The 14,313-nt window shown below is 64.5% G+C and overlaps 2 protein-coding genes across 3 annotated transcripts in view; one reads left to right on the top strand and one right to left on the bottom strand.

Moving 5' to 3' along the window:
• The window catches only part of LOC104056873 (dedicator of cytokinesis protein 2), a 64,931-nt gene extending 61,337 nt beyond the window's left edge, over positions 1-3,594 (bottom strand). The window contains exons 1-2 of the mRNA XM_054066282.1: positions 2,040-3,594; positions 544-627 (exon numbers count right to left, since the gene is read on the bottom strand). Coding sequence (XP_053922257.1) covers positions 544-627; positions 2,040-2,082 — 127 coding nt within the window. The 5' untranslated portion in view covers positions 2,083-3,594. The remainder of the gene's footprint in view (positions 1-543; positions 628-2,039) is intronic.
• Positions 3,595-3,964: 370 nt separating this feature from the next.
• DQX1 (DEAQ-box RNA dependent ATPase 1) lies at positions 3,965-14,277 on the top strand. 2 transcript variants are annotated; one of them, XM_054066273.1, is made up of 12 exons: positions 3,965-4,212; positions 4,808-5,099; positions 7,849-8,042; positions 8,374-8,749; positions 9,725-9,964; positions 10,521-10,620; positions 10,800-10,958; positions 11,115-11,306; positions 11,435-11,560; positions 12,247-12,437; positions 12,523-12,713; positions 13,780-14,277. In XM_054066273.1, exons 2-12 carry the CDS (start codon positions 4,830-4,832, stop codon positions 13,958-13,960), a joined length of 2,220 nt encoding a protein of 739 aa, XP_053922248.1. In that variant the 5' UTR covers positions 3,965-4,212; positions 4,808-4,829; the 3' UTR covers positions 13,961-14,277. The 2 variants fall into 2 exon arrangements, with proteins under 2 accessions (XP_053922248.1, XP_053922249.1); XM_054066274.1 differs by having other exon boundaries at positions 4,118-4,212; positions 4,715-5,099.
• Positions 14,278-14,313: the final 36 nt, after the last annotated feature.

Genomic DNA, 14,313 nt, shown 5'->3' with positions numbered 1-14,313 from the left:
TCACCACCCGCGCCACTGGCACAAGCCAGGACCCCTGGCCGTGCCGGGGCTTGGGACCCGCGATCAGGTTCCAGGACCCCTGTCAGTGTGCAGGATGCGTGCCAAGGTGCGGGACCCATACCTGTGGTGTGGAACTGTGCCCGCGGTTTGGGACCTGTACCAGGGCATGGGACCCTTGGGCTGGGGTGCAGGACCTGTGTCTGGAGCGTGGGACCCACGTCTGGGGTCCCACCACTGGGGTTTGGGACCCGTAATTGGAGATGTGGAACCCATGATCAGAAGCACAGAACCAATGTCTGGGGTACAGGGTCCAGGACCTGTGCCAGGACACGGGACCCCTGTCGGGGCACAGGACATGTGCCTGGGGCTCAGGACCATGATTGGAGTTTGGGGCGTCTGGGGTTCAGGACATGTGATTGGGGTGCAGGACTTGTACTGGAGCGTGGGACCAGTGTTGGGGGGCGGGACCCGTGACGGGAGTTTGCGACCTGTGATCAGGGGTGTGGAGCCCATGATTGGGGGCACCCTTCGCGGCGCCCTTACCCTCGGAGGCCTGCAGGATGTGCACCGTCTCCCCGATCTGCAGCGGGAGGTGATGCTCACTGGTGCGCACAAAGTTCCACACGGCTGCAGGGAGAGGGGTCTGGTGAGGATGGGTCCCTCACAGGGAGAGGGGCCTGGAGCTGGGGGGGCTTCACCCCTTGCCGTGGGGGGCAGAGCCACCTCAGCCAGCATGACACACGGGCTGGCATGGCGCGAGGCAGAGGAGCGAGGTGGGAAGGGGACTCCAGACCCCAGGAGAGACGGGATGATGGGGACGTGGGGACAGACAACCAGGATAGCAGGGACATGGGGACAGACAGCTCAGTCCCTGCTCGGGGGGCTGCTCAGGACCCCTCTGGGGGCTCAGCCCCTGCTCTGGGTGCAAGGGGAGGGCATGGGAAGTTGCCCCATCTGAAAACAGGAAGAGGTGCAGGATTGCAGGGGCCGACGTGGGGTGCGGGGACCCTGAGCTGGCGCTGGTGCAAGGAGCGGGGCTGTGTGGGGCTTTGCTGTCACCAACACAGACAATGGGGGCAAAGCTGGGACCGGGGGTGAATCGCCAGGGTGGCTCCAGCCCCTACCCACCGTTCTGCCCCCTACTCAGCCCCACAGCTCCCCATCCCCACCGCCCTCTGCCCCTGGGTGGGGAGTCCCGCTGGCACTTCAGTGCAGCCCCCTGGGCTGTCACACGCCCTGCCACCCCCTGCCCATCCTGTGCTCGTTCCTGCATCCCCCAGCCCACTCAGCACCAGCACCGCAGGATGCAGCCCCGCTTGCACTGCTGAGCATCGCTACCAGCTGCATCGAGCCCCACAGCATTGGTGCCACTAGCCCTGCAGCTCCACACCATCACCCCGCACCACTGCCACTGCCGCAGGGCCACCACAGTGGGATCACTGCCAATGTCACCCCAGCCCACCCAGCGACAGCGTGGCAGGATGTGGCCCCGCTTGTACTGCTGAGCATCCCTGCTGGCTGCACGCAGCCCTGCAGCATCGGTGCCACTCACCACGTAGCCCCACACCATCACCTGGCACCATCGCCCACCCCTCTGCAGCACACTGCCAAGGGGTCATCACAGCGGGGGCACTGCCAGTGTCACCCCAGCCCTCCCAGTGCCAGCACAGCAGTATGTGGCCCCGCTTGTGCCACTGAGCATCACTGCCAGCTGCATGCAGCCTCACGGCATCAGTGCCACTCACCCTGCAGCCCCGTGCCATCACCCAGCGCCATCACCCAGCACCGTCACCTGCTGCCACAGTGCCAGCGCAGCAGGAACACAGCCCCGCTTGCCCTGATGAGCATCACTGCCAGCTGCACACAGCCTGGCAGCACTGGAGCTGCTCACCCTGCAGCCCCGCACCATCGCCCGCCCCATGGGGTCACCCCAGCAGGGGCACCACCAGCATCACCCAGCGCTGAACATCCCATGCCACCATCCCCACAGCCCTGTGGTGAGACGGGAGCCCAGCACCACCCCACGCTGCAGCACTCACCCACGCCATACTTCTCCTCCTTGGTGGGCAGCCACGGCGCCATGGCTGGCTGGGGAGCGGGGCGGCTGCTGGTTCCTCCTGCTGCGCTCCCCAGGTCACGTGCACCTCGCCAGCTTGTGCAAACCTCCACTTCCTCAACGCGCGGCACCCACCCAGCCACCCAGCACCCTGACGGGCACCAGGGTGGTCATGGATTCATGGAAAGGTTTGAGTGGGAAGGGACCTCAAAGCCCATCGTGTTCCACCTCCTCTGCCACGGGCATGGACACCTCCCACTGGCTCAGGGGCTCCAAGCCCCATCCAACCTGGCCTGGAACCCCTCCAGGGATGGGGCAGCCACCACTGCTCTGGGCAACCTGGGCCAGGGCCTCCACACCTGAACAGCAAAACATTTCTCCCTAAAATCTCATCTCAATCTCCTCTCTTGCAGCTCAAAACTATTCCCCTTGTCCTGTCCCTGCAGTGCCTGATCCAGAGCCCCTCCCCAGCTTTCCTGGAGCCCTTTTCCCTACTGGAAGCTGCTCTAAGGTCTCCCCGCAGCCTTCTCTTCTCCAGGCTGAACAAACCTGCCTCTCCCAGCCTGGCCTCATACAGGAGGTTCTCCAGCCCTCGGATCATCTCCATGGCCTCCCCTGGACTCGCTCCACCAGCTCCGTGTCCTCCCTGTGCTGAGGACTCCAGAGCTGGACCCAGGGCTCCAGGTGGGTCTCCCAGAGCGGAGCAGAGGGGCAGAATCCCGTCCCTCCCTGCTGGCCACGCTGCTCTGGGCGCAGCCCAGGACACGGGGGGGGTGGTTCTGGGCATCTAACTCTCATTGACGGCTATTGTTGAGCTTCTCCTCCCCCAGCACCCCAAGTCCTTGATCCCAATCCATTCTCTGCCCACCCTGGAGCTGTGTTTGGGATTGCCACGACCCTGGTGCCAGACCTTGTTGAACCCCTTGTGATGGGGATGGAGCCCCTGGGACTGCACCAGGTCCCGGCTCGGCTGGGTCACCGTGGGGTGCAATGGGGCTGCCGGCCCCGGCGATGCTCCACTGCGGTGAGCCCCTCGCTGAGCTGGTGGGATGTGGGACCGGAGGAGTGGAACTCGCATGGCACCGGCTGCTCCGTGGCACAAGGAGGTACACAGAGCCGTGTGCTCGTGCCGGCACCGCTAGTTCAGGGCCTTTGCCTCCACAGCTGGTTCTGGGCCATCCCCACCCCCTGGCGCCGAGCATGGCGATGCGAATGCCAGCATGGGGCACGGCGGGGTGCACGTCCAGTGCTCTGCTCTCTGCAGCCCCAGGGTGACAGCGAGCAATGGTTCGGCCTCAACCACTTCCTTCCTCCTGCCTGTGCAACCCCACTGTCCGGCACGTGCCGTCCACGGCATGGGTGCCCGTCAGCCGGCGCCGCTCAGCCCTGAGGCAGCTCTGACCAATCTCGCCCGGCACACAGCCCTGCCATGACATACATCACCCCTGGGTGCAGCCCCCCCCACCCCACAGGTACCTTGTGGGGCAGCTCCCCCACACCGCGGGTCACGCCATGGGTGCAGCCCTCCACCTCATGGATCCCTTGGGGGGCAGCTCCCCCACACCACGGGTCACCCCACAGGTGCAGCCCTCCACCTCATGGGTCCCTTGGGGGGGCAGCTCCCCCACACCACGGGTCACCCCACGGGTGCAGCCCTCCACTTCATGGGTCCTTTGGGGGGCAGCTCCCCCACACCGCGGGTCACCCCATGGATGCAGCCCCCCGGGGCTGAATAGGAACCGCGGGCGGCCCCGGGGCTCTTTCCCCGCCGGCAGCCGGGGCTCCCGGGGACTTCCCCCGGACGAGTTCCGGTGCCCGTTCGGTCCCTTCCCGGTTCTGCGCCGGTGGCCGCGGGAGCTGCGGGCTCGTCCGCCGGTCTGGGAGCTCCACCTGCCGGGAGCTTCGGGAGCTCCGGGACAGGCGGCAGCGGGATGGCCAGCACGGGGCTCTGCTCGGCTCGGTTAGGAAGGGTTCGACCCGTTCGGGCTCGCTCGGCCGGGTTCGGCTGGGTTCGACAGCGCTCGGCAGAGTTCGGTTCCGCTCGGCTCCGTTCGTCTCTCTTCGGCTCCACTCGGCCCCGCCCCAAACACCAGGTCTTGGTCACGTGGCGGCGCGGGGCCACGTGACGCGGTGCCCAGCCCGGGGCGGAGGCGCAGGTGAGCGGGGCCGGAACCGGGACCGGAACCGGAACCGGGGCGGGGGGGGGGGTGAGTGGGGGTACCTGGCCCCCGCGCCCCGTGACCCTAGACGTCCGGTACTGGCAGGGGCTCAGCCCCGCCCCCCAGCCCCACCCCCCAGCCCCACCGTGATCCCGGCCTCCCGTCCCGCAGCTCCGGTACCGGTGCCTCGAGGCGTTCAGCACCGGCTCCCCCTGACCCATTCCTGTCCCACCGGTACCGGGACCCCAGGGGGTGCGGGACTCAGCATCGCCCCCCAGCACCTGCTCACCGTCCCCCCACCGGTACCGGTGCCACAGGGGACTCACAACCGCCCCCTCCCTTCCTCCCAGCCCACCGGTACCGGTGCCACCAGGGGCTCAGCACCATCTCCCACAGCCCCTCTGTGACCCCAGACCCACCTGTCCACAGCTCCAGAGCCTGGGGAGGGGTCAGCACCAGGTCCCCCAGCCCCTGTTCACCCTTGTTCCCTTCTCCCCAGCCCCGCGGGTACCGGAGCCTTGGGAGAGTGTGGGGCTCAGCACTGCCCCTCCAGCCCCACCGTGACCCCAGATCCCATCCTGCCATCCCACAGCTCCGGTGCCAGGCTCCCCACCATGGCCGGCTGCGCGGCTCCCGGCTCCCCACCACGGCACAGTATTCCCGGCTCCACACCCGAAGAGGAGGAGGAGGATGAAGGCAGCGGTGGGGACCTGGAGGTGAATCCCTACGACGGGCTGCCCTTCTCCTCCCGCTACTATGAGCTCCTGCGGCAGCGCCGGGACCTCCCTGTCTGGAGCACCAAGTACAGCTTCATGGAGCACCTGGAAGGTGACAGTGGCCTCGTCCTGGTGTCCGGGCCCCCCGGCACCGGCAAGAGCACCCAGGTGAGCGGGGAGCCGTGGCAGAGCAGCCGGAGAGGCCACACTGCCGCATGGGAGTATGGCATGGGGCTGCTGTGCCGGCTGCTCCACTGACAGCCTCACTTCATGCCTGCTGAGCATCCCATCCCGGACCCTACGGCAGTGTCAGAGCCTGTGGTGGGGATGGAAAGGGCAACGGGCTCAGCAAGGTTTTGGTTCTTCCACGGAAGCTGGGAGGGTGCTGCTGCAGCGAGCCTGGAACAGATGCGAAGGTGGCTGTTCTGCCAACAGCCACGCTCCATTCCCACTGAGCATCCCAGCCCAGACCCCACGGCAGCGCTGGAGCTCTTGGCAGAGATGACAGGCTGATGGGCCCAGTGGGGTTTTGGCTCCACCACGGAAGCTGGGAGCGTGCTACTGCGGTGAGCCCGGCATGGGTGTGGGACCAGGCAGTGGCATGAAAAGATGTGCCAGGGCAGGCACTGGGGCCGCAGGCAAATCCTTGGCACATGCCGGGAATGCTGCCACGACTGCTCCGGGAGCAGTTGCTGTGGCGGCACAGGGAGAGGGCAACGGCCTTTCCCAGAGCTGTGCCGGGGCGACAAGAATGAGTGGTGTTGGATCCGTGTGCCAGGATCCTGCCTGCCCTGGGAGCTGCCCCGTTGACAGCCCCAGCCGCGATGCCGGCGTCACGCAGACTTTGACCATAGCAGGGAAGGCCAGGAAGTGACGGGAGCTGGATCGCTGCCGGGGTCTGGAGCTATCGGACACTGGCAGCAGGATCAGGGCCCCCTCCCTTGGGTGTCACCGTGCTGCAGCATGGGTCTGGGCTTGGCTGATCCGACAGGAGCCAGAGTTGGGAATAACGCCCTTGTGCGGGACCAGGCTGGTGCCGACTGCGGGCACTCAGCCCCAAGCAGACTGGAGATGTTGACTGATCCCTGTGGAGTGGCTGATGCAAACCCTGGGGTGCCAGCACCCCCACAGGCAGCGTTTCCCTCTGGAGCGGGACAAGCTTGCACATGAGATAAATCCTGTAGCCAGTGGCATCAGTGCCCTGACCTTCTGGCATTGCCGGTCGCTGCGGGCAGTGAGGGAACATGCGGAGCCGCCGTGGGGCAGCGGTAGGTGTGGCAGGGGAACAGAGCCGGCTACATGCCCATAGTCCCTGCCAGCGCCTGGGATGCTCGATACTGGAATACCCCGCACTTGGTTGGGATGCCTGGCTGCAAGCGGGGCTCTCAGAGGCAGTGCCTGGGCAGGATCCTGGAATCCTGAGTGCTGGGCAGAGCCAGGAGCACTCAGCACAGGGGGAGTGAGCAGGGCAGGTAGGTGTGCTGGGAGCACGGATACAGAGGATTCCCAGTCCCTGGAGCGCCAGGGACACCCACACAGCCCTGGGATTGTTCTATGCTGCTTGGGCAGTGGCTGCTCCCCAGTGCTTCCTTCCTACTGGGGTTTTCCTGGGGTGCTGTGTGGTCCCTCTGGCCCCACACTAGGGAAAGGTCCTGGGGGTGCTGGTTGGCTGAACATGAGCCAGCAGTGGCCCAGGTGGCCAAGGTGGCCACCAGCATCCTGGCTCGGATCAGCCCCAGGGTGGCCATCAGGAGCAGGGCAGGGATCGTCCCCCAGCACATTGAATCCTGGGCTCAGTTCTGGGCCCCTCACTCCAAGAAAGCCCTGTAGAGACTGGGGCGCGTCTGGAGAAGGGAATGGAGCTGGGAAGGGTCTGGAGAACAGGGGTTGTGGGAGCGGCTGAGGGACCTGGGGGTGTTGAGCCTGGAGGAGGCTGAGGGGAGAGACCTCCTGGCTCTGTGCAGCTCCTGGAAAGGAGGTTGGAGCCAGGCAGGGGTCGGGCTCTGCTCTAGAGGAACAAGGGATGGGATGAGAGAAATAGACTCGGGTTGTGCCAGGAGAGGGTTAGACTGGATATTAGGAACAATTCCTTCCTTCACAGAGTGGTGAAGCCCTGACAGAGGCTGCGCAGGGCAGTGGGGGAGCCCTCGTCCCTGCAGAGGTTCAAATGCCGTGTGGCCGTGGCACTTGGGGACAGCGTTTGGTCGCATGGGGGGGTTGGACTGGATGAGCTTAGAATGCTTTTCCAGCCTCGGTGATTCTATGATTCCTTGATGCTTCAGCCCCTGCCCTGGACTTGTGGCAGCTGCAGAGTCTGGATCTTGAAGAGTTCCCCTGCTCTGCGCCAAGCCCAACCTGGATCTGTCCTGGAGGGGCCACAGGAGAGGCCAGGGGGGCTGCTCAGGGTGGAGCAGGATGGCTCCAGTTGGAGGGGACCACAACCATTGGCTAGTCCTGTTGTGCTCAAGGGCTGGATGGAGGTGAAGTCCTTGGATGTGAGCTGGTGGCACCGTGCTGAGCCAGCAGCGCTGGCCCAGGCAGCACCACATGGATTCCTCAGCCCCGTTTTCCCTGGGGAACTGGAAGTGGGGATGTTGGACACGTTATCCCGTGTCCTTAGTGGAAGAGTGGGGATGTGGTACCCCATAAGGAGGCAGGAAGGGTGGCCAGAGGGTGATGATGAGGCCATGGGGCTCATGCCAGGGGTGCTGGAGCTCAGAAGTGCTGGTCCTGGAAAGGGAAGGTTCCTCTGGAACTTCCGTATGGGCTCTGGTCCAGGGGATCCTACAGCCGGATCCCAAAGGGCTGCCGTGGGAAGGGACCCTCAGCCCTCTCATGGCCTCCCCGATAGGGAGGGTCCATCCCAGTGCCCTTTGGCCGTCCTATCCCCACCCTGACCTGCGTTCCATGCCTGCAGATCCCGCAGTGGTGCGCGGAATACGCCCTGTCCCAGCAGTTCACCCACGGGCTGGTGGCCTGCACGCAGCCCCACAGCCTGGCTGCCCTCAGCCTCGCCCTGCGCGTGGCCGATGAGATGGATCTCAACCTAGGGCACGAGGTGGGGTACTGTGTCCCACACGACGACTGCTGCACCACCGAGACCATCCTCAGGTACTGCCACGGGAATGGGGACAGCAGCGCCTGTCACACCGCACTCTAATCCTGCTGAGCTCCCTGACCACGGCGTAATCCCTTAATCCAGCCTGGCCTCATTCCTGCTGTGGGGAGGGGGCTCCTGCCGTGGGGAGTGGACTGTGCTGGGTGTCTCCTGCCCTGGGGAGGGGGTTCTCACCATGGGGAGGAGGTGCCATGGTGGTAACAGGGGCTCCTGCCATGGAAAGGAGGCTCCTGGCATGGGGAGGGGTTTCCCAGCATGGAGAAGGGGCTGTGCTGGGTGGGGGGATGCTGGTGGGTCCCTGGGGTGATGGATCCATTGATGCAGGTTCTGCTCGGACACGGTGCTGCTGCGGGAGCTGACGTCAGAGCCGCTTCTCCGGCAGTACGGTGTGGTGGTGCTGGATGAGGTGCAGGAGCGCACGGTGCCAACAGATGCGCTGCTGGGGCTGCTGAAGGACGTCCTGCGTCAGCGCCCCGCGCTGCGGCTGGTGGTTCTCACCTCGCCGGACATGGAGCCACAGCTCCGCGCCTTCTGTGGGGACCCCCCTGTGGTGCATGTGCCATCGGCCGGCCCCCCGCCCTGCCTGCTCTACCGGGAGCCGCCGGTGCATGGGCACGTGGCCGCTGCCTGTCAGGCTGTGCTGGACATCCACCGTCGCCGGGAGCCTGGAGACATCCTGGTCTTCCTGGCCAGCGAGGAGGTGGGCTCCAGCACCTGATCCCGGCAGATTCGCCATGTGGTGGAGGGAACCGTTCTGCTGCCCGTGGGGGCTCCTGGGGGATAAACTGGGAGAGTTGGGGCTCCACTGTGGAGCGGCTGCAGACACCAAGTGGGATCCAGGGTCTTCCACAGGATCCCGGGAGGGTGGGGTGGGAAGGGCCCTCTGGAGCACATCCAGTCCTACTGTTGCTCCAGCAGGGGCACCTCCAGTTGCACAGGATCAAATCCAGGCAGGTTGGGATTTCTCTGGAGAAGGAGACTTCGCACCTCCCTGGGCAGTCGCTTCCAGGGCTCTGGCATCCGCTCAGGGAAGTTTTCCCTCATGTCCAGGCAGAACTTCCCAGGCTCCAGTTTGAGCTGGTACCCCTTTTCCTGTCGCTGGGCACCACTGAACAGAGTCCAGCCCCATCTCCTGCCCCCACCCTTTGCGTATATATCAGCATGGATGGGATCCTCTCTCCAGGCTGGGCAGACCCACGGCTCCCAGCCTTTTTCCTGAATACTCCAGTCCTTCCTCATCTCCGTGTCCACCACTGGGCTTTCCGCACTCATTCCTGGCCTTTCCGGAGCTGGGGAGCCCAGCACTAGACACAGGATCCAGAAGGCAGAGCTCTCCCTGGGGCAGAGCAGAAGGAGGAGAACCCCCTCGCCTGCTCCCCGTGTTCCTCTCCATGCATCCCGGGATCCCCTTGGCCATGAGGGCACATTCCTGGCTCATGGTCAGCTTGGTGTTCACCAGGATCCCAGCTCCTTCTCCTCAGAGCTGCTTCCCAGCCAATCCATCCCAACCTGTCCCACTCCATGGGGTTGTTCCTCCCTGGATGCCAGGCTCCACGTCTCCTGTTGCAGAGCTCCATTAGATTCCTCTCTGCCTGGCATTCCAACTGGTCCAAGTCCTGGGGATGTGGCTGCTTTGGTGTTGCTGAGCGTCACTTGCATCCCTGTCCCTCCCCAGGAGATCTCAGAGTGCTGTGGGGCCATCCAGCGGGAAGTGGTGGCACTCAGCCCGGCACTGGGCATGCTGCTGGTGTTGCCGCTGCATCCTGGCATGGGCCGCGCGGTGCAGCGGGTGTACGAGGCGACGGAGCCGTGCGGTCCGGAGAGGCGCGTGGTCATCACCCATGGGCTGGCGGAATCCTCCTTCTCCATGGGGAACGTGCGTTTTGTCATCGACTCCGGGCTGGAGCTGCGCAGTGTGAGTGGGGCAGGGCACCGGGATTTGGATGCACCTGGCAGTGCCGGAGACATGGGGATGGGGGCATTCACATCGCCGGCTCAGCCTAGATCCTGCTGCGGTGCTCCGGGCCAGGGAACACTGCGCAGGGAGCAGGATCTGCCCCAGGGAGCTGATGGCATTGGGAACACTGTGCAGGGAGCAGGATCTGCCCCAGGGAGCTGATGGCATTGGGAACACTGTGCAGGGAGCAGGATCTGCCCCAGGGCGCTGATGGCATTGGGAACACTGCAGGGAGCAGGATCTGTCCCAGGGCGCTGATGGCATTGGGAACACTGTGCAGGGAGCAGGATCTGCCCCAGGGCGCTGATGGCATTGGGAACACTGCAGGGAGCAGGATCTGTCCCAGGGCGCTGATGGCATTGGGAACACTGTGCAGGGAGCAGGATCTGCCCTAGGGAGCTGGTGGCACTGGGAACACCATACAGGGAGTGGGATGTGCCCTAGGGTGATGGCAGCAGAGGGATGGAGAGTCCTTGAGAAAAGATGGGATCGCTTCTGATGGCCTTGCTTCCAGGTCTATAATCCCCGCATCCGGGCAGAATCCCAGGTGCTGCGGCCGATCAGCAAGAGCCAGGCGGAGGCGCGGATGCAACGAGCTGCTGGCAGCCCCCCAGGTGAGGTCCCGGGATGTGCTTCCAGCCAGAGAGGGGTCTTGTCCTGCCAAGCTGGGACTCCAGCTTGAGAGGGCTCTTGTTCTTCTGTGTTGGAGCTCCAGGCTGTCCTGCCTGCGCTTCCTGCCCTTCCCTGGGCTCCGTCCCTCCGGCTGCCCTGGCTCATGGCCCCTCTCTGGCAGGGACCTGTCTGCGCCTCTACTCAGAGGTGTTCTACGAGCAGCGGCTGCCACCCAACCCTGCACCCCATGTCAGTGAGACCAGCCTGAGCCGCCTCGTGCTGCTGCTGAAGCGCCTGGACATCGCTGACATGGGCCAATGCGACTTCCTCGACCGGCCAGGTAGGAATTGTGGGCACGGAGGAACCAGGGGGCAGGAGCGGAGGGGCTGGAGGCTGTGGATGTGGCCATCACTTGCATACCAGAGCATCCCCCGGGTGCCGGAGGTGGCTGGGCAGAGCTCCCTGCTCCGGGATGCCGACTGACATACTGCTGCAGCCCCCGAGTCGCTGATGCAGGCGCTGGAGGACCTGGACTACCTGGCTGCCCTGGACGATGATGGGAACCTCTCGGAGGTGGGGATCATCATGTCGGAGTTCCCACTGGACCCTCAGCTAGCCAAGGCGCTCATTGCCTCCTGCGAGTTTGACTGCGTGGAGGAAATGGTCACGCTGGCTGCCATGCTCACAGGTACCGTTCCCAGGGGCTAGAAGCTGGCTCTGCAACTGGCACGCAGCGTGGCGCTGCCCCGGCAGAGCTGGTGCTGGTGGTGGTGGTGCCGGGGCCTCCTGGTGACCTTCCCTGTGCACCGTTCCCAGTCTCCCCCTGCTTTGTGCCTCCTTCCACGCACCTGGAGGAGGCAGTGACTGCACGCCGGCGGGCACTGCTCCACCCAGACGGAGACCATTTCACCCTCATCAACATCTTCAACGCCTTCCAGCAGTGTGAGTGCCCCAGGCTGAGCATTCCTGGTTCTCCTGTGGCTCCCGTGGGTTCCTTTGGGTGTTCCACAGCTCCCTTGGGTCTCCAGCTCCTTTCGGGGAAAGCGCTGAAGCTGCGTTCATCACCACATCCAGGAGCCCCAGCCCAGCTGCACAGGGGTCCTGTCCCTGGCCTCTCCATGGTTTCCATTCCCGCTGCGTTGAGGGAACGTGGTCTGGGAGCAGACGTGCCTGGTTCCGTGTCCCATGAGCCCCAAGCCCACCCACGTCCATGCAGTGTGTTTGCTCTCCTGTTCTTGTCCCCACAGTGCTGATCCGGCTCTCCCACTCCCATCCTGGCAGTGCTGATCCCACCCCTGTTCCCATCCCTGAGAACCAATCCCACTATCCCCTTTCCCTCCCTGCGGCACCTATCCCACTCTCTGCTTTCCTTCCGTGCGGTGCTGATCCCACTCTTGGCTTTCCCTCCCTGTCATGCGGATCCTGCTCTCCCGGTTCCTGTCCCCCCAGTGTTGATCCCACTCTCTCCCCAGTACTGATCCCACTCTTCCGTTCCTGTCCCTGCAGCGCTGATCCCACTCTCCTGTTCCCGTCCCTGCAGCACTGATCCCTCTTTCCTGTTCCTGTCCCTGCGGTGCTGATCCCACTCTCCCATTCCTGAACTGCAGCGCTGATCCCTTTCCCTGCAGACCACGCGGACGAGGGCTGGTGCCGCAAGCACGGGCTGAACTGGGATGCGCTCCGGCTGGCCGGCATTGTCCGTGCGGAGCTGCTGGATGTGATGCGCCGCATCGAGCTGCCAGTCTCACCCCCCGCCTTCGGCACTGACGCCAACGTCCTTAACATCCAGCGGGCGCTCATCTCCGGGTACTTCCTCAAGGTAGGACGAGGGGGCTGTGAGGGGCCCGGCTGTGGGGCGGGGGCCGTGCCAGCTGGCTTCACTCCCGTTCCATCCCATTCCCCAGGTGGCCCGGGACATCGATGGCTCCGGTAACTACGTGATGCTGACGCACAAGCATGTGGCTCACCTGCCCGTCGGCTGCTGCTACCTGCAGTGTCGGCCCCCACAGCGCCCGCCCGCCTGGGTGCTTTACCACGAGTTCACCATCTCCCAGGACAACTGCCTGCGTGTCGTCTCGGAGATCCAGCCCCAAATGTGAGCATCTCGGGGATGGGCAGGGATGGGATCACATCCGGGATGTGTCCCAGCAGAGTAACAGACCTCGGGAAGGGGCTAGAGCCCGGGGGTTCTGCCAGCAGTGAGGGAATGGGTTTTTTCAGCCTGGAGAAGAGGAGGCTGAGGGGAGACCTCGTTGTTCTGTGCAGAGGAGGTTGTGGCAAGGTGGGTGTGCTGGGCTCCTCTCCCACGTGATAGAACTTTGGCACACGAAGGACATGAACGAGTCCAGAGGAGGACATGGAGATGATGGGAGGGCTGGAGCACCTCCTGTGTGAGGCCAGGCTGGGAGAGTTGGGGTTGTTCAGCCTGGAGAAGAGAAGGCTCTGGGGAGACCATAGAGCAGCTCCCAGTAGGGAAAAGGGCTCCAGGAAAGCTGGGCAGGGGCTCTGGATCAGGGAGTGCAGGGACAAGACAAGGGGAATAGTTTTGAGCTGCAAGAGAGGAGATTGAGATGAGATTTTAGGGAGAAATGTTTTGCTGTTCAGGTGTGGAGGCCCTGGCCCAGGTTGCCCAGAGCAGTGGTGGCTGCCCCATCCCTGGAGGGGTTCCAGGCCAGGTTGGATGGGGCTTGGAGCCCCTGATCCCATGGGAGGTGTCCCTGCCCATGGCAGGGGGTGGGACGGGATGGGCTTGGAGGTCCCTTCCAGCCCAAACCATCCCTTGATTCTATGATAGGATGAAATAAATGGCCTCAAGTTGTGCCAGGGAGGTTTAGATTGGATATTGGGAACAATTCCTTCCCTGACAGAGTTGAAGCCCTGGCAGAGGCTCCCCAGGGCAGTGGGGGAGCCCCCGTCCCTGGACAGGCTTAAACCCTGCATGGCCATGGCACCTGGGGACAGGGTTCACTTGGCTCTCGGGTGCTGCGCTAGCATTGGACTGGATGAGCTTGGAGAGCTTTTCCAGCCCTAATGATTCCATGATTCCTTGCTGCCTGGTCTGGTCCCTCTCCTAGGAGCTCGATGGGGCAGGCAGGGGGCAGGCCCAGTCTGGGGAGCAGGGAGGCTGCTCCCAGCCGCTCCCTGAATCCTGGTCCCCGCAGGCTGGTGGAGCTGGCGCCCCAGTACTACTTGAGCAACCTCCCGCCCAGCGAGAGCCGGGACCTGCTGATGGAGCTGCGCAAGAAGGTGGTGGCTGCCGAGGATGAACCGGCCGTGCCAGAATCGCTGGGAGAGGCAGCGGGCGAGGAGGATGAGGACAGGGATGTCTGTGTGCTGCAGTGAGCCAGAGCCACCGGAACCTCCGCACCGGGGCTGCCTGGGCTGGGCTGTGTCTGCCGGGAACCAGAGAGCCTGGAGAAGCCGTGCAGTGGCCGTCCTGATCCCAGAGAGGCAGAGACGGAGCCTGCGGCGGCCATGGGGCAGCAGGACACGAGCTGGGACCGAGCCTGGTCTGGGGGAGCGCTGGCCATGAGCCCAGAGGGTTGTGGGGCCCTTTCTACCTGGGCTCCATCATCCTGGAGGTCCTGGGGGTTCCCGTGGGGCTTATCCTGCTCCCGCCACATCTCGGGAGCAGTGTCTGAGGGGCTGCCCGAGGGATCTCTCCTGTATAAAGTTTGGTGATCTTTGCTCATGGC

This window comes from Cuculus canorus, chromosome 4 (genome assembly GCF_017976375.1).
Source record: "Cuculus canorus isolate bCucCan1 chromosome 4, bCucCan1.pri, whole genome shotgun sequence".
Taxonomy (NCBI): domain Eukaryota; kingdom Metazoa; phylum Chordata; class Aves; order Cuculiformes; family Cuculidae; genus Cuculus; species Cuculus canorus.
Note: the sequence above shows the minus strand (reverse complement) of the source record. Positions and strands in the feature narration are given on the sequence as shown.